This window comes from Tupaia chinensis, unplaced genomic scaffold (genome assembly GCF_000334495.1).
Source record: "Tupaia chinensis unplaced genomic scaffold, TupChi_1.0 Scaffold000341_1, whole genome shotgun sequence".
Classification (NCBI taxonomy): domain Eukaryota; kingdom Metazoa; phylum Chordata; class Mammalia; order Scandentia; family Tupaiidae; genus Tupaia; species Tupaia belangeri.
In genome coordinates, this window is record NW_006159835.1 from 2,974,991 (window position 1) to 2,998,479 (window position 23,489).

The 23,489-nt window shown below is 42.4% G+C and overlaps 1 protein-coding gene, 1 non-coding gene and 1 pseudogene across 4 annotated transcripts in view; 2 read left to right on the forward strand and 1 right to left on the reverse strand.

Moving 5' to 3' along the window:
* COMMD1 (copper metabolism domain containing 1) overlaps window positions 1-12,208 on the reverse strand; it is a 250,610-nt gene extending 238,402 nt beyond the window's left edge. For 2 of the 3 annotated variants that reach the window (XM_027773338.1, XM_014589217.2), the window contains exon 1: window positions 11,989-12,208. In XM_027773338.1, the coding sequence (XP_027629139.1) occupies window positions 11,989-12,165 (177 nt within the window). In that variant the 5' untranslated portion in view covers window positions 12,166-12,208. The remainder of the gene's footprint in view (window positions 1-11,988) is intronic. The other variant, XM_014589216.2, reaches the window with a different exon arrangement.
* LOC114008452 (U6 spliceosomal RNA) lies at window positions 11,099-11,206 on the forward strand. Its single transcript, XR_003549984.1, has one exon. It is a non-coding gene; the product is annotated as a U6 spliceosomal RNA (small nuclear RNA).
* A 6,601-nt stretch (window positions 12,209-18,809) lies between the features above and the next one.
* LOC102472709 (60S ribosomal protein L30-like) lies at window positions 18,810-19,206 on the forward strand (annotated as a pseudogene).
* The last annotated feature ends 4,283 nt before the right edge of the window (window positions 19,207-23,489 follow it).

Sequence of the window (23,489 nt, forward strand, 5' to 3'; positions counted from 1 at the left end):
GTGGCTTAAACTCATGCCGGGCGCATGTGTGTGTGTGTGCCCAAGATCCCGAGAGGAGAATGGAGGAGAAGGAATTGTTTCTGTCTCTCTGTCTCTCTCCATTTTTCTGGCGAGCACATGCACCCTATAGCAAAAGCCTCTCAAAAAAAAAAAAAGAATGATTCTATTTATTTATTTATTTTAATTTGATCAGAGAAGTACGGAATGAGAGAGACAGAGCATGAGCTGCCAGGTCTAGGATTCCAACCATGGTCGGCCATGTGGGAGTCCAGCATCCTTAACCACCATGCTACCTGCCGGCCCCTATTCATTTATTTTTAATTTGACCAGACAGAGAGAAAGAGAGGGGAAAAGTGAGATAGCATGCTTCCAGATCCAGGACTCAAACCGTGGTCAGCCATGTGAGAGTCTAGTACTTTAACCACCACACCACCTGCCGGCCCCTAGTATTTTTTTTTAAAAAGGGAATTCGTTGAAATATAAGTTTTATCAAAAATGAACCATAATGGAAGCCCAAATTCATAAAAAAGCAAAACAAAAACTACATTCTGGGCCAGCCCCTGGCATGGTGGATCCTATGTGGTCAACTGGATCCAGAGGCTTGGAAAAAAAACACTGAGCACGTGTGTGCACCTGAAATCCTGAGAGGAAAATGGAGACAGGATTATGGTGTAACCACCCACTACCGGGAGGTGCTTTCTGTCTCTCTGGAAGGCATACATATTCTATGATTTTTTTTTTAAAAAAAGCTACATTCTGTATTAAGACAAAGCCAATAAAATGGATGTTTTATTAAAACAAACACCAAACATCCTTGTTTTGTTTCAAACGTTTTGCAGTTTAAAATGAGGACTTATCTACCAAATTGTATCATTTATATCTTCTTTTAGGTGTTTATCATATAATGAAAGATTCTCTGAGACTGGGAATAACATTCACCTTGTATACAGAGGAGGATATATAGCTCATAAGGAGATTTGTAAATCAACAACAGACATTTTCTTTAAAATTTTATTCAGATACTCCTTCAACTCAAATCAAGTTTTGTTTTTTTGTTTGTTTTTTTAAGATATTTTTCTGCTATAGGGTATGTATGCTCACACCAGAGTGACAGGGAAAGACAGAAAGTGGGAAATCATCTCCTGGGAGAATGGCCACACTGCAATCCCTTCTCCTCCAATCCCCTCTCAGGATTTTAGACACACACACACATGTGCCCAGCATTAGTTTCAAGTCACCGGGTCTAGAACTTGAACTGCAGTGAGCCATGTGGGAGTTTAGCAATGCACCATTACTCCATCTGCTGGTCTCACAACTCAAATCGAGTTTCTAGCCCAGAATAGTGGTTTTGAGAAAAGAAGAACCAAAAATTGAATAAGGGTTTTGTCTAAACTAAGAAAGAAAGAAAAATCCCACATGTCATTATATGTATTAGAATACTGTGCAAACCAGAGGTGGTTCCATGTCATAATGGTATTGCGCTGCTCTAGAGAAGCTGAATCCCACATGGTGACTATGGTTCATATTCCAAGACCAGTCAACCTGAAAACACACTAGAGACACACATGAATGCCCAAGGTCTGTGGTGCTAGAGGACTGGAGGAAGAGGATCACAGTGACCACACTCTGTGGAAGGTGTTTAACTTTTTTATCTCTCTTTTTCTACACACAGGCACTATAAAGAATTAAAAAAAAAAAAAAATCCAAACCATGCCTGGTAGTCCGCAATTATTTATCATGAGATGACAAGTAATGTAAAAAAAAGCAACAGTTATAGGGTCAGCAGGTGACATGCTAGTTAAGACAATGAACCCCCACACGGTCGACCACAGGTCAAGTCCCAGACTTGGAGGCTTGAAAAATTACACCAGGTGTGTGTACGTACCCAAAATCATAAGAGTAGAATGGAGAAGAAGAGATTGTGATGTGGCCATCCACCCTGGGGGATAATTTCTCACTTTCCATCTATTTGTCTCTCTCCATCTTTCTCCAGGGAGCACACACGTCCTATGGCAAAATCCAAAAAAAAGTTAAGAGTCACTTTCCAATCCTTGAATTATAAATACAACTCATGCATTATCATCTAAATTCTCAAAAATGTTAAATGAAATTAGCAAAACTTAGTTATATAAGAACTAGACAATTGCAAAAATCTGTTGACAAAGCTTACATTTTCTAGAAAATGGTATTTCTAAATTCAAAATATCAAGCCAAATATTTAGACTTCTTTTTGAATAAGAAATTTTTATTGTTGAGTAGCCAATTTTTGAGCACTTTCCGAACTAGAACATTCCAGAGAAAGAACATTTAAACATGTTTGCTTCTAGCATATTTTACCAGTACATTAGCACGTCAATATACTACTGCCACCTACAGTAGAAAAACAGAATTGCTACTTCAGTTAAAATGTATAGATTATAAATGAAACCTGAAAGTATGACAAATAAGTCAAACTTTATGTCTCTATTTGTATCCCAAACACTGCATGACCATATATTTTAGAACCCTTATATTATATCAAGCTAACTTCTTATAAATAAATGCTGTCCAAACCATCTAAGAGTGAAGTTCAATCGTTTTTGTTTTGTTTTGTTTTGTTTTGTTTTTCTCAGAAGAGGGTTTGCCATAGGGCATGTGCCCTCACCAAAAAGACAGAAAGAGACAGAGAGACAGAAAGCGAAAAATCACCTCCCCAGGGGGATGGCCATGCCACAACCCCTTCTCCTCCATTCTCCTCTCTGGATCATGGGCATGTACACCGACGTATTCAAGCCACTGGGTCTAGGACTCGAACTGGAGTAAACTACATGGGAGTCCAGTGACACAACCATTAATGCCAACTGCTGGTCCCAAGTTCATTCTTAAATTGGCTCTAAAGTAACTGGAAAAATTACACATCTTTCTTCATTTGTAAAGAGACTTTAAGGAACCAGCAGTTAGCGTAATGGCTATGTCGCTGGACTCCCACGTAGTCGACCGTGGTTCGCGTCCCGGATAATAATAATAATAAATTTTTTTTAGAGGTTTTTGCTACGGGGCATGTGTGCTCACCAGAAAGAGACAGAAAGCGAGAAATCATCCCCCCAGGTGGGATGGCCCACGCCAAATCCCTTCTCCTCCATTCTCCTCTCAGGATCTTGGGCATGCATACACACATGCCCAGCGTGAGTTTAAGCCACCAGGTCTGGGACTTGAACCATAGTCAACTAAGTGGGAGTCCAGCAACATAGCCATTATGCCAACTGCTGGTTCCATAATTGGTTTTTCTTTAAATGTTTAAAAAAAGAGAGAGACTGGGCATGATGGTGTCTGCCCTATGGCAAAAAAAAAAAAAAAAGACACATCACAGTCAATGAAACAATGCCTTCAAAACTGTAACTTAATTATTTCACAACCTAGAAACACAAGGGATCTTAAAGGTTCATGGAAAATGCATATTATGAGAAAATTATGCATGGATCTTAATATTTTATTATACAGGGGCCAGCAGATAGCATGTGGTTAAGGACACTGGACTCCCACATGGTCAACCGTGGTTCAAGTCCCAGATCTGGTGACTTGCTTTTTCCCTCTCTGACTCTGTCCCTCTCCGGTCAAATTAAAATAAATAAGGGACCAGCAGGTGGCATGGTGGTTAAAGCGTTGGACATTTCCACATGGCCCACCATGGTTCAAGTCCTAGACCTGGTGGCTTGCTTTCTCACTTTCCCTCTCTCTCTATGTCTAACTCTGGTCAATGAATGGATAAATAAATAAATAATTTTTAGAAAATTAAAATAAGTTAAAGAAAATAATTATTTTTAAAAAATTATTATACAACAATAAAGTTGTACCTTAATTTCATTTTCCATGAACATTTTAGGCACACATGCACATGAGTCCAGCATGATTTTCAAACCACCAGACCCAGGACTTAAACCACGGTCAGCCTGCTGGCCTAAATAATACAATTCTTAATATCACATTACTGATATTAAGTTATTCTCTATAAAGTTTAAAACAGCTTTAAGAGTTTACTGAGAAAGAGAGAGAGGCAGGGACCCAATCTTTCCCCAGACTCCCACGCAGCCAGAATCATGGGCGGGCAAATGTAGGCACATTCAGGTCCAGGAACACAAATCCCAGCCTTCCATGTGGCTCCAGTATTGCACAGCAGTGCTCCTCAGCTTGCACCACTACGGAGTTTTCGCATACTGATAGCTTTCACTTGATCCTCAGCTCAACATTAAATTTTGTTATTTTATATTACAATAATAAATATATATACATTTTACATTCTTTGAATATGAACAAAACTTTCCATTTCTTTTTTTTAATTAGCTGCAGGGCATATGTACTCACCAGAGAGAGATGTACTCACCAGAGAGAGAAGAGACAGAGAGAGAGAGAGAAAGTGAGAAAGCACTCCACAGGGGGGCTGGCCACACCACTGTCTCTTCTCTCTCGTCCTCCTCATAGGATTTTGGGCACTCATGTATATGCACTCAGTGTGTTTTTCAAGCAGCAGGATCTGGGACTTAAACTGCACAGCCGCCTAACCACCCTGCCGTCAGCTGGCCCTCCAAATTCAACCTCTGTCTAAATCCTACCCAAGAACGCAGTACAGTAGTTTCCCTCATCCACTGTTTCAAATCCATAGTTTCAGTTACCCATAGTATAGTAAATAAGATAGTTTTAAAAAGAAAGACAACATTCATATAACTCATTACAATATATTGTTGTAATTGATCTATTTGATTATGTTATTATTGTTAATCTCTCATCGTACCTACTTTATAAGTTCAACTTTATCACTGGTATAGAGTTAACATCTCAAATACATCATATGTACTCACCAGAGAGAGAAGAGACAGAGAGAGAGAGAGAAAGTGAGAAAGCACTCCACAGGGGGGCTGGCCACACCACTGTCTCTTCTCTCTCGTCCTCCTCATAGGATTTTGGGCACTCATGTATATGCACTCAGTGTGTTTTTCAAGCAGCAGGATCTGGGACTTAAACTGCACAGCCGCCTAACCACCCTGCCGTCAGCTGGCCCTCCAAATTCAACCTCTGTCTAAATCCTACCCAAGAACGCAGTACAGTAGTTTCCCTCATCCACTGTTTCAAATCCATAGTTTCAGTTACCCATAGTATAGTAAATAAGATAGTTTTAAAAAGAAAGACAACATTCATATAACTCATTACAATATATTGTTGTAATTGATCTATTTGATTATGTTATTATTGTTAATCTCTCATCGTACCTACTTTATAAGTTCAACTTTATCACTGGTATAGAGTTAACATCTCAAATACATCATTTTATAATAAGATGCTGCATATCTTAAAATTTAAAGTACAGTTTCTACTAAATGCATATAACTTTTGCAACATTCTAAAGGTGAAAAAAATCAGAAGTCAAATCATCAAAAGTCAGAGGTCATCTGTATAGGAAGAAACAGTGTATATAGGGTTCCGTACTATTTGAAGTTTCTGGAATTCACCGAATCTTGGATCATATCCCCCATGGACAAGGGGGTACTACTGCACTACAGAAACACCAAAGGTCATTTTTTTATTTGTCATAGATCTCATGAGAACATGTGAATGAAATTCTGCAAGAGGCCTGAAAAGCTAGTTCTTTTTATAAAGAGTTATTTTATGGGAACCAGCAGTTAGCGTAATGGCTATGTCGCTGGACTCCCACGTAGTTGACCGCGGTTCACGTCCTGGACCCGGTGGCTTAAAACTCACGCCGGGCGTGTGTGCATGTGTGCCCAAGATTCCAAGAGGAGAATGGAGGAGAAGGGGTTGCGGCGTGACCATCCCCCCTGGGTGATGATTTCTCGCTTTCTGTCTCTATGTCTCTCTCTCTGTCTGGCGAGCGCACGCACCCTATAGTGAAAACCTCTCCAAAAAAAAAAAAGAATTATTTTATTTAACTTTATTTATTTATGTATTTATTTATTTTAATTTGACCAGAGAGAGAAACCAAGCTGCCAGGTCCAGGACTTGAACTGTGGTCGGCCATGTGGAAGTCCAGGGCCCTTACCCACCACGCCACCTGCTATCCCTGAAAAGCTAGTAGTTCTATTTTCGGTTTCTCAATATTTATTTATCATGTAACCAACTCCTAAACATAATTTGCATATCACATTGCTGCCAAATATTAAACACTATAAGTTTAACAACAGATGTTTGGGACAGGGGCCAACAAACTTTTTCTGTACAAGTTCAGATGGCAAATACTTTAAAAGGTTTTGGGACCAGAAGTTGGTGTAATGGCTGTGTCTCTGGACTCCCATGTGGTCGACCGCAGTTAAACTCCCGGGCCCAGTGGTTGACCGCAGTTCAAGTCCCAGGCCCAGTGGTTTAAACTTGCGCTGGGCACATGTGCACACGTGCCCAGGATCCTGAGAGGAGAGTGGAGGAGAGGGGATTGTGGTGTGACCATCCCCCCTGGGGGGTGATTTCTCGCTTTCTGTCTCTCTGTCTCTCTCTGTCTGTCTGGAAAGCACACGTGCCCTATACCAAAAACCTCTCAAAAAATAAATAAATAAAATAAAATAAACTTTAGACTTTAAAGGCCATTACCTCTCTTTCATAGAAATTCAACTCTGTTAATACAGTGGCTAAGCTCCAATAGATAAACTACAAATAAATATGTAGCCATATTACAATAAGATTTTATTTATGAAAATGGGCACCAAAACAGATTTGTCCAATGAGTCATAGTTTGCTGACCCCTAGTCTACAGTACAACATTTTCCAGCTCTCCCCATTTTCCAGCATGCCCAAGATCTTGAGAGGAGAATGGAGGAGAAAGGATTGCGGCATGGTCATTCCCTCTTGGGGGTGATTTCTCACTATCTCTCTGTCTTTCCAGTGAGTGCATGTGCCCTGTAGCAAAATCCTCTCTCAAGAAAAAAAAAAAAAAGAAGAAGAAAAGAATTATTTTATTTAACTTTATCCATTTATTTATTTATTTCAATGTGACCAGAGAGAGAGAAAGAAACTGAGAAAGTAAGCCACCAGGTCCCGGAGCTGGTAGGACATGTGGGAGTCCAGCACCCGTAACCACCATGCCACCTGCCAGCCCCAACTACTTATTTTTTTAATGGTAGTCTCCACATTTAAGCACTATCCATTCATTTGCTTATTCTATAAATGTTTACTAACTGCCTATCACAGGTCAGAAATAGGTATTAGGAATAAATGAGAAAAAAATAATAATAATGTCCTGCCCTCGTAATACTTACATATCAGGAAGGAAGTCAACAAATAAGCAAAATAAGTACATAATATAATTTCAGGTAGTGTTAAGTATACTAAGTATGAAGAAAAAGTAGCAGGGGTATCAGCAGATGGTGTAAAGGCTATGTCGCTGGACTCCCATGTAGTACACCATGGTTTGAGTCTCGGACCCAGTGGCTTAAACTCACACTGGGTGCATGTGCACGTGCCCAAGATCCTGAGAGGAGAATGGAGGAGAGGGACTGAGGCGTGGCCATCCAACCTGGGGGGTGATTTCTTGCTTTCTTTCTCTGTCTCTCTCTCTGTCTTTCTGGCGAGCACATGTGCCCTATAGCAAAAACCTCTCCAAAAAAAAAAAAGCAGGTGGTGTAGTGGTTAAGGTACTGGATTCCCATACGGCTGACTGCAGTCCAGAACCCAAACCTGGCAGCTTTCTCTCTCTCTCTCTCTAGTGCACATGCCCTGTAGCAAAATTTAAAAATAATGATAATGATAAATAAAATGAAATAAATAATTCCTTTTTTTTCGTTTGAAGAAGTTTTTGCTATAGGGTGCATGCACTCACCATAAAGACAGAGAGAGACAGAAAGTAAGAAATCACCCCCTGGGGGGATAGCCATGCCGTAATCCCTTCTCCTCCAGTCTCATCTCGGGATCTTGGGCACGCATGCACACGCACCCTGATGTGAGTTTAAGCCACCAGGTTTGGGACTCAAACCGCAGACAACTACATGGGACTCCAGCAATATAGCCATTATGCCAACTGCTGGTCCCAATAATTCCTTTTTTAAACAAAAGCAAAGCAGAGGTGAAAAAGAGGGAGGAAGAATAAGGCTATACAGGTCAGGGATGAACAACCTGAAGAACGAGGGAAGAACTCACAATAAATGATTTCAATAAAGAATGAAGGGCCAGAATGTGGCATGGTATTTAAGAGTGCTGGACTCCCACATGGTCAACCATGGTTCAAGTCCCAGACCTGGCAGCTTGCTTTCTCACTTTCTGTCTCTTTCTCACACTCTGTCTCTCTCTGGTTAAATTAAAATAAATGAAAAAGGTAAATAAAATAATTCTTTAAAAATAAAAATGAATTAATGAAGCAGGACCTGCAGGTGGCATAGAAATTAAGGTGCTGGACTCCCTTGTGGCTGACCACAGTTCAAGTCCCGGACCCGGTGGCTTGAAATTCATGCTTGGCATGTGTGCCCAAAATCCTGAGAGGAGAATGGAGGAGAAGGGATTGTGGGGTGGCCATCCTCCTGGGGGTTAATTTCTTGCTTTCTATTTCTCTGTTTCTCTTTGACTCTCTGGTGAATGCACATACCTTACAGCAAGAATCTCTCTCATTTTTTTTTTTTTGAGAGGTTTTTGCTATAGGGCGTGTACACTCACCAGAAAGACAGAGAGAGACAGAGAGATAGAAAGTGAGAAATCACCCCCCAGGGGGGATGGCCACGCCGCGATCCCTTCTCCTCCATTCTCCTCTCGGGATCTTGGGCACACACGCACATGTGCCCAGCGTGAGTTTAAGCTACCAGGTCCGGGACTCGAACCGTGGTTGGCTACAGGGGGGTTCAGCAACATAGCCATTATGCTACACTGCTGGTCCACAAAAATCTCTCTTAAAAAAAAAAAAAAATGGGGGCCTGCAGGTGGCATGGTGGTTAAAGCACTGGATTCTCACATGGCTGTGGTTTCAGTCCTGGGCTTGGTGGCTTGCTTTCTCACTTTCACTCTCTCTCTCCCACTCTGTCCCCCTCTGCTCAAATTAAAAAAAAGTTAAATAAAATAATTTTTAAAAAGTAATGAATGAATGAAGCAAATGAACAATACATACAAATAGCTGAAGGAAGAACCTACAGAAGATCAGGTGCAAAGGCCCTGAAGAAGTTCAGAAAGCACCTAACAGTTTAAGATAGGAAGATTGCTGTGCTGCAAATAAGAAAATAAGATAACAGATAAAGGTAAGGAAATGTGGGTTATGGTAAAAGGACTGGATTTTGTTTTACGTTTGATTTGAAGCCTTGAATAGGAAATGATTGAGAGCAGGAGAATAAGATGATATTTCTTTTTAATATGCTAGAGAGTACATGCACAAGACACAGAAGAGGGGTGAGGAGAGAAGGGAGTGTGAGGGATGGACACACTGCAATCCCTTCTCCTCCATTCTCCTTTGGAGATCTTGGGTACGCATACACACACACCAGTGTTTTGTTTTGTTTTAAGAGGTTTTTGCATTAAATGTACTTGGGGATGGGGGTAGGGAGGGAGACAGACACAGTGAGAGGGAAAGTGAGAAATCACTCCCCAAAGGGGATGGTCATTCTACAATCCCTTCTCTTCCATTCTCCTCCCAGGATCTTGGGCACACACGCACCTGGCATGATTTCCAAGCCACCAGGTCTGAGACTCAAACAATGTCGGAGTCCAACAACGTAACCACTATGCCATCTACTGGCCCCCCAGTGTGTTTTCAAGCTGCCAGGACTAGGACTCAAACAGTAATGTCAGTCACTTGGGATCCAATCACCTTAACTACCACGATTTTCAAGAGTGTGTAATTTTCAAGGCACCAAGTTTGAGACTCAATCTGCAGTAGGCCTTTTGGGAATGAGACAGGATTAAGATCTCTGGCTGGGTAGACAGGGTTAGGAATCCATGAACTAAAGGATATGAGACAAAATGGAGTCACTATAATCAAGCCTTTAATAAAAATCATTTGCTGCTCTCACTAGAAATCAATTATTAGCTTTCACTATTTGCTCACACAGAAAGCCACTTTCAGCCTGCTTGAGACAATGACAACTGAAGCTAGCATTTTTCCCATTATTACTACACTCCAAACCAAGAGTGTAAACTCTCCTGGTCTGGGGAACAGGAGAGGGAAGGACCTTGAACAATATACTCTTCTTTCATATGACTACTTGCTGACTAGGCTAGAAATAGACAATAGCACTGTCCAACTCAAGGACAATGATTAGCCTGAAACTCCCCAGTGGCCTGAAATACCTGCACCGGAATCTCTTAAAAGTAGTTTTTTCCCAGTAGTCTTTTTTCTCTTCTCTTTAGACAAAAAGTTTTCACATAGGTGTTTTTTTCTTTGTTAGGGCTACTCTTCCCTTCAGTAGATAACCCACTCAGGCCCCCCTTCCAATTAGCTAGAAGTTTTTTGCTAATAAACTTTGCTTACTATCTTGTCCATCTGTCCACGTTTCTAATTCTTCGTGAGCATGGGACAAGAACCTACACAAGTGCTAGTTCTGACCACCCAGCACCCCTGAGTCAGAAGTCCAGCATCTTAACCACTATGCTACCTACTGGCCCCATCGGTAATTAGTTTTAGTCTTTCTCTAGAGTTCACTTTTGCACTAGATTCATTCTATTAGTTTTCAGTCTAGTTCAGAGTTGTCCAATACAGTGGCCATTAGCCACATTACTGAGCACTTGAAATGTGGCTGGTAGGAACTGATGTGCTTTAAGTGTAATTCCAAAACTTGAAAAAAAAATTTTTTTGTATGCTAAGTACATGTGAAATGATATCTTGGATATGCTGAATTAAATAAAAAATACTAGGGACCAGCAGTTGACGTAATGGCTATGTCACTGAACTCCCGTGTAGTCCACCGTGGTTCGAGTCGCAGACCTGGTGGCTTAAACTCACGCCGGGCACATGTGCATACATGCCCAAGCTCCCCAGAGAATGGAGGAGAAGGGATTATGGCATGACTATCCCCCCAGGGGGTGATTTCTCACTTTCTGCCTCTCTGTCTGTCTCTGTCTTTCTGGTAAGCACACGTGCCCTACAGCAAAAACCTCTCCCCCATAAAAAAAAAAAAATATTAAAATATTAAAATTAATTTCACCTGTGCTCACTTTGGCAGCATATGCAGTAAAATAGAAATGATAGAGATTAGGATTAGCATTGCCCCTGTACAGGGATAACACACAAATTCATGAAGCACTGCATATTTTTAAATTTTTTTCACTTATTTTGTTTGGTGCTCATATTTTTCTACTGGACACCCCGGTCTATACTTAAGATTTCAAGCTGGTAAGTATGCTTTCTTAGGGGGCAGCAGGTGGCGTGGTTAAGGTAGCTGGATCCCAAATGACCAACAGGGCAGTTCAAACCCAGGACCCAGTGGCTTGAAAAACACGCGACACACGTGTGCACTGTGCCCCAAATCCCACAGGACAGTGGCAGAAAAGAGATTGCAGCGTGGCTCTGTCTCTCTCCAGGGAGCGCACGAGCCCTCGGACGAATTAAAATACTTATTTCTATACGTTCTCCTAACCACACTGCGGACTGCTTGACAAGTGCTTACTCCGCTAACCCACCCTTTATCCCAGCGGATACGTACTCATTTCAATATTCCCAACTTCCAAGATCCTGGAGAACTGACAACCTATCGCTCTTAATTTTGCCAAGTCCAGAACCCAAAGACCGGAAAAGGAAACTCGCAAATGTTAACTATACAATTAACAGAAGAGCTGTCTTGAGAAATACCTATAGCGGGTGCCCGTCAGCCCTGCGCAAGAGGTAGCGGGTAGGGGGCAGTTGGGAGCTTAAGAAAAGTCGTCAGCCTTGGCAACGGAGCGAGCTCCCAGATCTGAAAAAGCGAACTGCGAAGCCCACGGAGTAGATAGAGATCAGGGAAGGAAAGTTGTTTCAGTTTAGGGAAAAGGGGACCGGAGCCTGAGGGAGGCGGGGAAGGGGCTGGGCTCCACGCCGGAGGCTGCAGGGAACCGCACTACCTTAAGAATCCCTCTCATCTTCGCCAGAAAGGGGCGGAACTCCTCAGGTGGCACCTCGGGATACAGCTGGCTGCGCAACAGCTCCTCCGTGATGCCCGGATGCCCGTGAAAGGCGTCCTGAGCCAGGCCGCTCAGCAGCCCACTCAGGGGTTTGCAGCCCTCAAGTTCACCCGCCATGGTGTGCGGAGGCACCACCTCCTGTCAGCTGAGCGGGCCCGCTACGGCGGCCTAGAGGGGCCTAAATAGCCTAGGGAAAGGCACACGCGGAATGTGCAAACGTGTCGGGTTTCCCCTACGGTGGGTGCCGGCAGCTCCCAGCTTTGCTCAGCAAAACCCATCCCCCTGGGATGCCACCACGGAAAAGTCAGTTCCCACGACAATCACTTTGCTTCCGCCCACCTCCTTCATCACATCTACCTAAAACGATGTGGGCTCGGACCTAGTTGGCAGCGGTATGGCTAAACGCACCAAGAAGGTCGGCATCGTTGGTAAATACGGCCCGGCTATGGTGCCTCCGTCCGGAAAATGGTGAAGAAAATTGAAATCAGCCAGCATGCCAAGTACACCTGCTCCTTCTGTGGCAAAACTAAGATGAAGAGACGGGCTGTGGGGATCTGGCACTGTGGTTCCTGCATGAAATCGGTAGCTGGTGGTGCCCGGACCTACAGCAGCACTTCGGCTGTCACAGTGAAGTCAGCATCAGAAGACTGAAGGAATCGAAAGACCAGTAGAAGCTCCATAGACATTTGGAATATCATTAGCCTACAATAAATGGGTTCATTTATGTTAAAAAAAAAAATCCATTGGTGGAGATCACTGGAAATGGAGGAGAGTCCTGTAAATGACGACATTCAATTCTGGATGACTGTCTCATTCTAGGCCATGAACTGAAAAGAATCTATCACTCAGACATAATCTGACTGATCCTTACCTGTTGACCCTTTGTTGATGAAAATTTAATGCTCTCTGAGAACATAATATATTTGCTTGGGTTAACTGCCTTTTTCTGTAATACATGTGCCATGTGTTTCCAGCTAGATCAGTAGTTCTGACCCAGTGTTCCTTTCTGTTTTTTTGTTTTTGTTTTTTTGCTAGATGGTACATATGTTCACCAGACAGAAAGTGAGAAAGCAAGCACCCAACTCCCCATGGGAAATGATACCACAATCCCTTCTCCATTTCTCCTTTGGGATTTTGGACCAATTCTCACACACACACAGCTGTTTATCAAGGCGCTGGGATTTGAACTTCAATTGCCTTAACCACCACTAACGGGTGTTTTTGTTTAAGTTTTTGCTGTGGGATGTGTGCACTCGCCAGAGAGACAGAAAGTGAGAAATCACCTCCTAGGGGGACCAGCAGTTAGCGTAATGGCTATGTCGCTGGACTCCCACGTAGTCGATCGCGGTTTGCATACCGGACCCGGTGGCTTAAAACTCACGCTGGGCGCATGTACATGCGTGCCCAAGATCCCAAGAGGAGAATGGAGGAGAAGGGACTGTGGCGTGGCCATCCCCCCTGGGGGGTGATTTCTCACTTTCTGTCTCTCTCTCTCTCTTTCTGGCAAGCACACCCTATAGAAAAAACACCTAAAAAAAAAAAAATTAAAAAAAAAAATTACCTCCTAGGAAAGATGGTCATTCTACAGTCCTGTCTCCTCTTGGGATTTCCACATGGTCGACTATAGTTGAGTCCCAGACCCAGTTGAAAATAACACTGGGTACATGTGCATTCATGCCAAAGATCCCATGGAGGAAAAGGGATTGCAGCATGGCCACCCACTCTGGGGAGTGGTATCTTACTTTCCTTCTCACTGTCTCTGTCTCTTTGGTAAGGTCAAGTGCCTTAAGATAAAAAAAAAATTTTTTTTAAAGGCGGGGGTGGGGAGGACGACAGATGGTGTAGTGGTTATGTCGCTGGACTCTCACATGGCCAGACTCATGGAATGGACTCTCACACGGCCAACCACAGTTCGAGTCTTGGATCTGGATCTGGCAGCTTAAAAGTCACACAGGGTGCATGTGCGTGCGTGCCCAAAATCTCAAGAGAATGGAGGTGAAGGGACGGTGGTGTCACCAATCCTCTTGAGGGGTGATTTCTTACTTTCCCTCTCTTGTGGCTCTCTGGCAAGCACACACTCTCCATGGCAAAAACCTAAATTAATTAATTTTTTTAAAAAGCCAGCTCTGTGGTCTACTGGTTAAGGGAGATCCCATGTGCTGACTACAGTTTGAACCCTGGACCTGGCAGCCAGGAAAATACACCAGGTACATGGGCATGTGTGCCCCAAATCTTATAGGCTGGAGAAAAGGAGGAGAAAGGATTGCAACATGATCATACCAGCATGTGTGTGGGGGTGATTCTCCCTTTCTGTTTCTGTCTCTGGCAAGAGCATGCACCCTCTGGCAAAAAATAAAGTAAATGTATTTTTTAACTTACTGTAATTTAAGTTAAAATTAAAAGTAAAGTGGGACCAACAGCTGGCATAATGCCTATATCACAGGACTCCCATGTAGTTGACCACGGTTCAAGTCCCAGACCTAGTGGCTTAAACTCACATTGGGCGCATGTGCATATGTGCCCAACATCCCGAGAGGAGAATGGAGAAGGGATTGTGGCATGACCATCTCCCCTAGGGGGTGATTTCTCACTTTCTGTCTCTCTGTCTCTCTCTGTCTTTCTGGAGAACACACACGCCCTATCACAAAAACCTCTCAAAAAAAAAAAAAAGGAAAGTAATTCATATGAATTTCAATGTGTGTTTAAGCACAACTAAACTAGAAGACATATGAACTGACCAGATGTTTGTATCTTCATGTAGAACCACCTGTGACTCCTACAAATGCAAACTGATACAGGTGCATATACTGGGGACTCCAGAGAGAATTTGCTATTGGTAACATGATATACTGAAATATGAGCAAAGAGTAGTAAAGTTTACAGCAAAAAAAAAACACTCTTCTGTCACTTTACATGTTAATTGCAAATCTGGAATATTCTGCACATATTAAAGCCAAGCTAAGAATATATTGTGTTTATACATAAAATAGTGGGTTTTTTACTCAGACAAAAAAGAAACAGGTTGATTTTCTACCTACATAAATGTCTCCTCCATGGCAGGTTTTCTTACTTCCCTGGAATTTGTCAAACCTGTACTATTTCTTGCCCTCCATTAATGTGACAGCTGAAATGCTCCTTTTAAGGCAGTGACGTGACCTAGAAGTGAACCACTGATCTAGAGTGCTTTCATTAATCTTTGCCCAATGTTTTCCAGAAGGCAAGGTACCTTTTTTTTTTTCTTGAAGGGATGTTCTTTATATTTGAAAAAAAAAAACCCTAAAATAATTTTCTAAAACACAATTGAGACCAGCAGTTAGCGTAATGGCTATGTTGCTGGACTCCCACATAGTCAAGCACGGTTCACATCCCGGACTCAGTGGCTTAAAACTCATGCCGGGCGCGTGTGCGTGCGTGCCCAAGATCCTGAGAGGAGAATGGAGGAGAAGGGATTGCAGTGTGGCCATCTCCCCCTGGGGGGTGATTTCTCACTTTCTGTCTCTCTGTCTCTTTCTGTCTGGTGAATGCACGCGCCCTATAGCAAAAACCTCTCAAAAATAAATAAATAAATAAATAAATAAATAAATAAATAAACCACAATTCAGAGATGCTTTCATAGTCACAAGTAAAGCAAACCTAGGACCAACAGATGACATGAAGATTAAGGCATGTATGCACCTGGATCCTACGTAGCCAACTGCATGGTTCAAGTCCTAGACCAGGTGGCTTAAAAAATCATACCAGGGGACCAGCAGCTAGTGTAATGTCTATGTCGCTGAACTCCCATGTAGTCGACCGCGGTTCGAGTCCTGGACCTGGTGGCTTAAACTCACACTGGGTGCATGCGTGTGCGTGCCCAAGATCCCGAGAAGAGAATGGAGGAGAAGGGATTGTGGTGTGGCCATCCCCCTGAGGGGTGATTTCTCACTTTCTCTCTGTCTTTCTGGTGGGCACATGCATCCTATACCAAAAACCTCTCCAAAAAAAAAAAATCACACCAGGCGCAGGGACATGTATGCCAAAAATCCTGAGAGGACATGGAGGAGAAAGGACTGTGATATGGCCATCCCACTCCAGCCCCTAGGGAGGGCAGATTTCTCACTCTACCTATCTCTTTCTCTCTCTTCCTGTCTCTCTCTGGCAAGCAAATGTGCCCTATAGCAAACTGAAAAAAAAAAAGAAAAAAGAAAAAAACAAAAGACAAACTATTCATTGTAGTAAGTATGCCTACAGAAGTTTCAGAGAATGGCTGATCTAAGAGGGAAAAGTAACATAAGGGATACAAATGGAAAGAAACAGCATTATTATTTTTTAAAAGAATTATTTTATTTAACTTTATTTGATTTACTTATTTATTTAAATTTGATCAGAGAGGGACAGAGTGAGAGAGAGAGAGGGAAAGTGAGAAAACAAGCCACGGGGTCCCGGACTTGAGCCACAGTCAGCCATGTGGGAATCCAGTGCCCTTAACCACCGTACCACCTGCTGCCCCAAGAAACAGCATTATTACTGATAAACACATAACTTCAAAAGTACTCACCAGAAAGCTGTAGCCACTTACGTCTATGAAACCTGAGTGATACTGACAGGTATTATTCGCTTCATGTTTGCCATCTGATACATGATAAATGCTACCTTATTGTTTTAACTTGCACATCTTAAGGTTCTGTAATTGCCAGAGGGTGCATGCACTCATGGAGGGGGTCATCCCCCAGTTGGGAGTGGTCACGCAGCAACCACTTCTCTTCTCCATTTCTCCACTGTGTCAGGATTTGGGGCACACACACCTGCCCAGCTTGTTTTCCAACCCACTAGGCTGGGGTTCAAGCCACTGTTGGCCATGTGGGATTCAGCTCTTTTAATCACTAGGCTATGACGCTGGCCCTATGTCCAGTTCTATTTGGGAAGACATACACCTGAGGGGAAGTAGTGGCAGATTTAGAAATAAGACACACAACACACAAGCAGAGAAAAACGAGGATCAGGTGGTCCAGTCATCTCTGATGGAGATAGCCATGGCCCTGACCCCATTTCCAGGTTTATTCTTTTACAAAGAAAAAAGGGGTGGATACATGATGTGAAGCTGGATGCAACTGTCTTGCAGTTCTAGCCCTTTTTTTTTACTTTTTTTACAGCTTGGCTGATACACTGTTTTTCTTTACTTCTGCTGGCCTTGCAATGCAGGCACTAATTGTGGGAAACTGTGCCTTTACTCATTTCTAAAGCCTGCCATTGTTCTACCCAGATCCAGCCGCTTTCCACAGCCCTGTATTCCTTATATTTTGAGAGTGAACACTTTAAAAAATATGTTCATCGATGCTTGTATTTCTCTCCATTTTCTTGTCCATTTTCTGTAGGTGATTTCCATCACTTTAGTGATTTCTTTTTCTTTCTTTTTTTTTTTGGATTTTACTATAAAGCACTCCCCAGGACATGACCACGCTGCATTCCCTTCTCTATTCTCTGCTTGTGATTTGGGGCACACACACAGCCTGGCACACCGCCTGGCATATTTCTCAAGCTACCCAGTCTGGGACTGAAACTGTGCAGTTGGCCTTGGAGGATTTAACTACCTTAACCACCACACCACTAGCTGGCCCCAGAAGGCAATATTTTAACAATTTGTACAGAATATTCTGTCTCAGCTTCCTATCCTTGATGAGAAGAATGTTACTTTCCAGAGAAGGCAGGTGACATGGTGTTTAATGGTGCTGGACTCCCACATGGCTGACCCTGGTTTGAGTCCCAAACCTAGTGGTTTGCTTCCTCACTTTCCTTTCTCCCTCTCTCTGATCAAATTAAAAAATAATAATAAATCATTCTCTTTTTTAAAAAAAGTTATTTTCCTTTTAGAAACAGGACATCTTTTTTTTTTTTTTAAGTTTTGTTTTGTTATTGGGCATCTGTGCTCACTGGAGAGAGACACAGAAAGAGATGGTGAGAAAGCAGCCCCCGGGGGGGAATAGCCACACTACAAGTCTTTCTCCTCCATTCTCTTCTTGGGATTTTGAACATGCACACATATGCGCTCAGTGTGATTTTCACGCCACTCAGTCTGAGACTTGAACCCAGTCACTCGTGTAGGATCCAGCTGCCTTAATCTCCACAACACCTGATGGCCCCATATTGGAGTTGGATCTCCTGCCTTAAGAAAGAAAAAGGGGAAGGTCAGGATGCTTTTCTTATACCTTGTGTTTTGGGGTTTTTCTCTATTTCTTATACGAGTAGGAAAGATATATAGAAAGAGACAGACACCCTGCAAGTATCTTGACATGGCTATCAGTTCCCAGTATCAGCCAGTCCAGAATCAAGCGCTCATGGGTTTAGACACAAAGCTGAATTTGGCAATGTGGGTCAGCCCCATAGAGTGTTCCATTTCACCACAGTTCCACCCTCCAGTCTCCCCTTGTGTTTTTAAAATATCTTTAGCTTGAAATAATACTATGCCAAAGTGGCATATTTGGAGAGCCATATTCTGTCACATATCACTGGACATACTATCACCTGCCTGAGCCTACAGCAAATTCAAAAACACCAGAGTGTGACCAATAAAAGAAGTTCATTCCTGCCTGGCAGGATGACATGTGTCTGTAATCCCAGCTACTCAGGAGGCTGAGGCAGGAGGATTGCAAGTTTGGGGCAAACCTACGCAATGCAGGAAAGTCCCTGAATCTATTGTAAAAAGAAAAGAACAGCTTTCTTGCTTCCTGGCCATCTTGGTGGCTGCTTTTGGTTGGGAGCCGTCCCGTACCTAAAACAGGAAGATGGTGGCTGCAAAGAAGACGAAGAAGTCGCTGGAGTAGATCAACTCTCGGCTCCAACTTGTTATGAAAAGTGGGAAGTACGTCCTGCGGTACAAGCAGACTCTGAAGATGGTCAGACAAGGCAAAGCCAAGTTAGTCATCCTCGCCAACAACTGCCCAGCTTTGAGGAAATCTGAAATAGAGTACTATGCCATGTTGACCAAAACTGATGTCCATCACTACCGTGGAAGTAATATTGAATTGGGCACAGCATGTGGAAAATACGACAGAGTATGCACACTGGCTATCATTGATCCAGGTGATTCCGATATCATTAGAAGTATGCCCGAACAGACCGGTGAAAAGTAAATCATGCAACATTTTTCTTTAATAAAGCTTGCCAGAACTTGTTTTAAAAACAAAACAAAACAAAAAACAAAAGAGAAAAGAAAAGAATAGAAAAGAACAGAACAAAACAAAAGAAATTCATCCATGTGCCACCAGGGGCTGCTATTGTCAATGCAACTGTTAAAGATTGGTAAAGGCCAAATTTTTTGAATGCCTTTCAAACAAAAGAGTCATAATACAAGCTTATTTTATTAGATCTCAAAACACAATCTGTGCTGTACAGTAGATAACAAACCTGGGCACAAGCCTATTAAAAGAATTGCCTAGTGTAAGACAACATTAAGAAAAGGCCTGGACACCTTGACTAGAAAGGGGAACCAGAAACACCTAACTAGCAGACCTCCCTGTATATAGGCTTATTTTTCATTGTGACCAGATATATTTCCATTCTAAGTACTATAAAGTTACTGATTCCTGATCAGCCCGTGGCCTAGAGGTTAAAGCAGCTGAATCGAACATGGCCAACTCAGTTGTTTGAGTCCAGACTTGGGGCTTGAAGAAACATGCCCTACATGTGTGTGCATAGGTACCCAAAATCCAAAACTTGGAGAGGTAGAGGAGAAGAAACTCCCATGCTTTCTCACTTTGTCTGTCTTTCTCTTTCCAGTCAATATCTATGCTCTCTAGAAAAAGAAAGAAAGAAAGAAAGAAAGAAAGAAAGAAAGAAAGAAAGAAAGAAAGAAAGAAAGAAATCCTATTAAGAAAGAAAGAAAGAAAGAAAGAAAGAAAGAAAGAAATCCTATTCAATGGAGAATTAAAGCACATCAACACTTTAATGCAACTAAATGTTTAGCATGATGCCAGAAACAAAATAATTCCAATTTCAGTTGTTAGAAAGAAAAAAATGTTTATAACTTGAAACATTGCAGATAGTTAAAGCAATTGGGCTGGTTCTGTGGCCTGCTGGTTAAGGCATTTAGATCCTACATGGCTGACTGCAGGGTTCAAGTCCTGGGCCTACTGCCTTGAAAAATATGTGTGTCCACAATCCAAGGGTAGGGAAAAAAAAAGAGACTGAGGCATGAAAATTCCCCATGGGGATTACTTTCCCCTCAGCTTCTCTCTCTGTCTCTGACAATTGCATGTGCCCTCTAGCAAAAAAAAAAAAAAAAAAAAAAAAAAAGGGAGAGAGAAAGAGAGAGAGACTGTTCCAAGAAGGCAATAATGACATCATTGAAATTTGGCTATCTTCCATAGCTGATCTACTTCTTACATTGAAAGAATTCAATATACCCTTAGAGATCACTTACTTCAACCCTTCTATTTCATAGATGAGGTAAATGAAACCCAGAGAACTTAAATGACTTGCCTAATATCACAGAGCTAAGTAGCAGAGCTGGCACTCAAATCACAAATCAATGCTATATCCATAATCACACTTTTGTTTCCATCATATTACATTAGTTACCTAAACAAATGATCATAGAATGTCTATGTGCTACCTAGAAGTAATCTGATCCTTTGAAGGGAAATCTGTCCCAGAGGTTGGTTGATCAGAGCACGTAGGGACCTCCATCTCTGGGACCAGCAGTTAGCGTAATGGTTATGTCGCTGGACTCCCATGTAGTAGACCGTGGTTCGAGTCCCAGACCTGGTGGCTTAAGCTCACACTAGACACGTGTGCGTGTGTGCCCAAGATCCTGAGAAGAGAATGGAGAAGGGATTGTGGCACGGCCATCCCCCCTGGGGGGTGATTTCTCACTTTCTGTCTCTCTGTCTCTGTCTTTCTGGCAAGCACACACACCCTATAGCAAAAAACCCTAAAAAAAAAAAAATAATAATAAAATTTTAAAAAGTAAAAGAACCTCCATCTCCTAATGCTAACATCCCACATGCATGTAAAAGCACCTCATGATCAAGGATTAAGCACCTCTCGGGGCAGGAAGTGGCATGGTGGTTAAGGACTCCAACATGACCTACTATGGTTCAAGTCCTGGACCTGGTAGCTTGCTTTTTCACTTTCCCTTTCTGGTTAAAATAATAATTATTATTATTATAAATAAATTAAATTAATAATTTTTAAAATAAAATTTATTTTATTTTATCTACTTTTTTTTCTTAATTTGACCAGATAAAGAGGAAAGTGAGAAACAAGCCGCCAAGTCCAGGACTCAAACCAGTTTCCCATGTGGGAGTCTAGCACCTCAACCACCACGCCACCTGCTGGTCCCAAATAAATATTCTTTTATTTTTATATGATCAGTAATTGGCAGAATATTTAGAACACCAATTTGTGAAGATAAACTCAACCTGTAAGGGCAAACATGGATCGCAGATAGTGTTTGACTTTTGGTAAAATTTGCGAGTCCACAGCTTTCTGATCAACCTTGCACTGCTCTGAAATCTCGTATTTCTCCATCTCTGTGTCAACGATCTCACCTTCCTGGTGTCCGGGATTCCACAGCAGTTTCTTCTTTTTTTCTTTTTTTTTGAGAGGTTTTTACTATAGGGCGCGCGCGCTCACCAGACAGAGAGAGACAGAGAGACAGAAAGCAAGAAATCACCCCCAAGGGGGGATGGCCATGCCGCAATCCCTTCTCCTCCATTCTCCTCTCGGGATCGTGGGCATGCATGCACACATGCCCGGCGTGAGTTTTAAGCCACTGGGTCCGGGACGCGAACCACGGTTGACTACATGGGAGTCCAGCGACATAGCCATTACACTAACTGCTGGTCCCCGCAGTTTCTTCTTCTTGAAGTAAGCATCAGTAAAGTGCTTTGGGATTTTTATTTTGCTACTATCAATTTTCGTGGATGTGGCAATGACAAATTGCTGATGTGTTCTACTCAGTGGAACTTGATTGAGAACCAACAGTCAGTTACAAGTAGCAAGCCACTGCTCAGCTGCTTCAAGAAAACCACTCTCTTGCCTCTGTAGCACCCAGTAAGGATGATCAGAATGGTCCCAGGAGTGATGCTGGCTTGCAGCTTTTTCACATGCTGACTGAAGGGGTTTTGCCATTGTTCAACAGCTTTCGAGGCACATCTTCAGTAGGATAATACCTAGGCATTTTGCAAAGTTGAACCACCTGAGTACCATCATTCTTCTCTCCACTAACTGGTTTTGTGACAGTTACAAGAACCTTTTCCTTCTTTTTCTTTTCAATCCTGGATTTAGTGGCTGAGTATTTCCTCTTGTACATGGCCTTCCTGGAATATATGGCAGACCATTGCCCCGGGGATCAGGACTGGGTTTCTGCTGCAATGGGGCTTCCCTTTCTTTGTTGTTTTAGCCTTGAGGTCACCCTTTTTAACCTTGCCACTGGCATCAGCTTTCTTGGCTTCAGGTTTCTTTTCCTTACTGTCTTGCTTTGCAGCTTTTTCACTTGCCATCTTGTATAGTGGGAAAGAGCCCAAATAAATAATTCTTTTAAAAAAAAGGATTAAGTACCACTCAATCAAACTTGAGCCTATTGTAAGCATCTGTCACTTCACCGACACTTAACAATTATTTGCAAATGCACAGTGAATGAACTTCCATATTCAGCCAGCATAAACCTCCATACTCAAGTGGCAGGTAACCAATAGTTGAGCTCATGACTTCAGGAGTCCTTGCACTGTACTGGAAACTTTCCACCTACTCACTGGTTTATTTTAGGCTCCAGCTCTCTTACCAAGTAAACAGATTAGCACCTATTTCAAAGGATTATTGTGAGGATTAAATTATATAAAATATGTAAAAGATTTAGCACTGAATCTAGAAAATAACTGATCTAAATAATCATAACAATGTTTAGGCTCCCTAATTAGGAGCTAGCCCGAGGCTATGTTACATAGCACAAATAAGTGTAAAACCAAGGCATTGTAGTAACTAGACAGGTGGTCCTGATTTGGTGGTATTTACAGCTTAAACTTTAAGATTCTCTGGATTTGACTAGGATATATTTAAACCTTTACCCACCCATAGTATTGAGGTAGCAGATGGTTAGGGTACAAACCCATGAAATGGAGCTGATTTACAAGATGGAGTAACTGGTTAAGTTTTTAATAACAACCATTCACTGCTCTCACTAGTTAGTGAAATGGCTATGTCACTGGACTCCCATGTAGTCGACTGCGGTTGGAGTCCTGGACCCGGTGGCTTAAACTCACGCCGGGCACATGTGCGTGTGTGCCCAAAATCCTGAGAGGAGAATGGAGGAGAAGGGATTGCGTGGCCATCCCCCCTGGGGGATGATTTCTCGCTTTCTGTCTCTGTCTGTCTGGCGAGCGCACGCACCCTATAGCCAAAAAAAAAAGTGAGAAAAAAAAAACCTCTCCAAAAAAAAATTACTTTTCCTCAGAGCTGCTTAC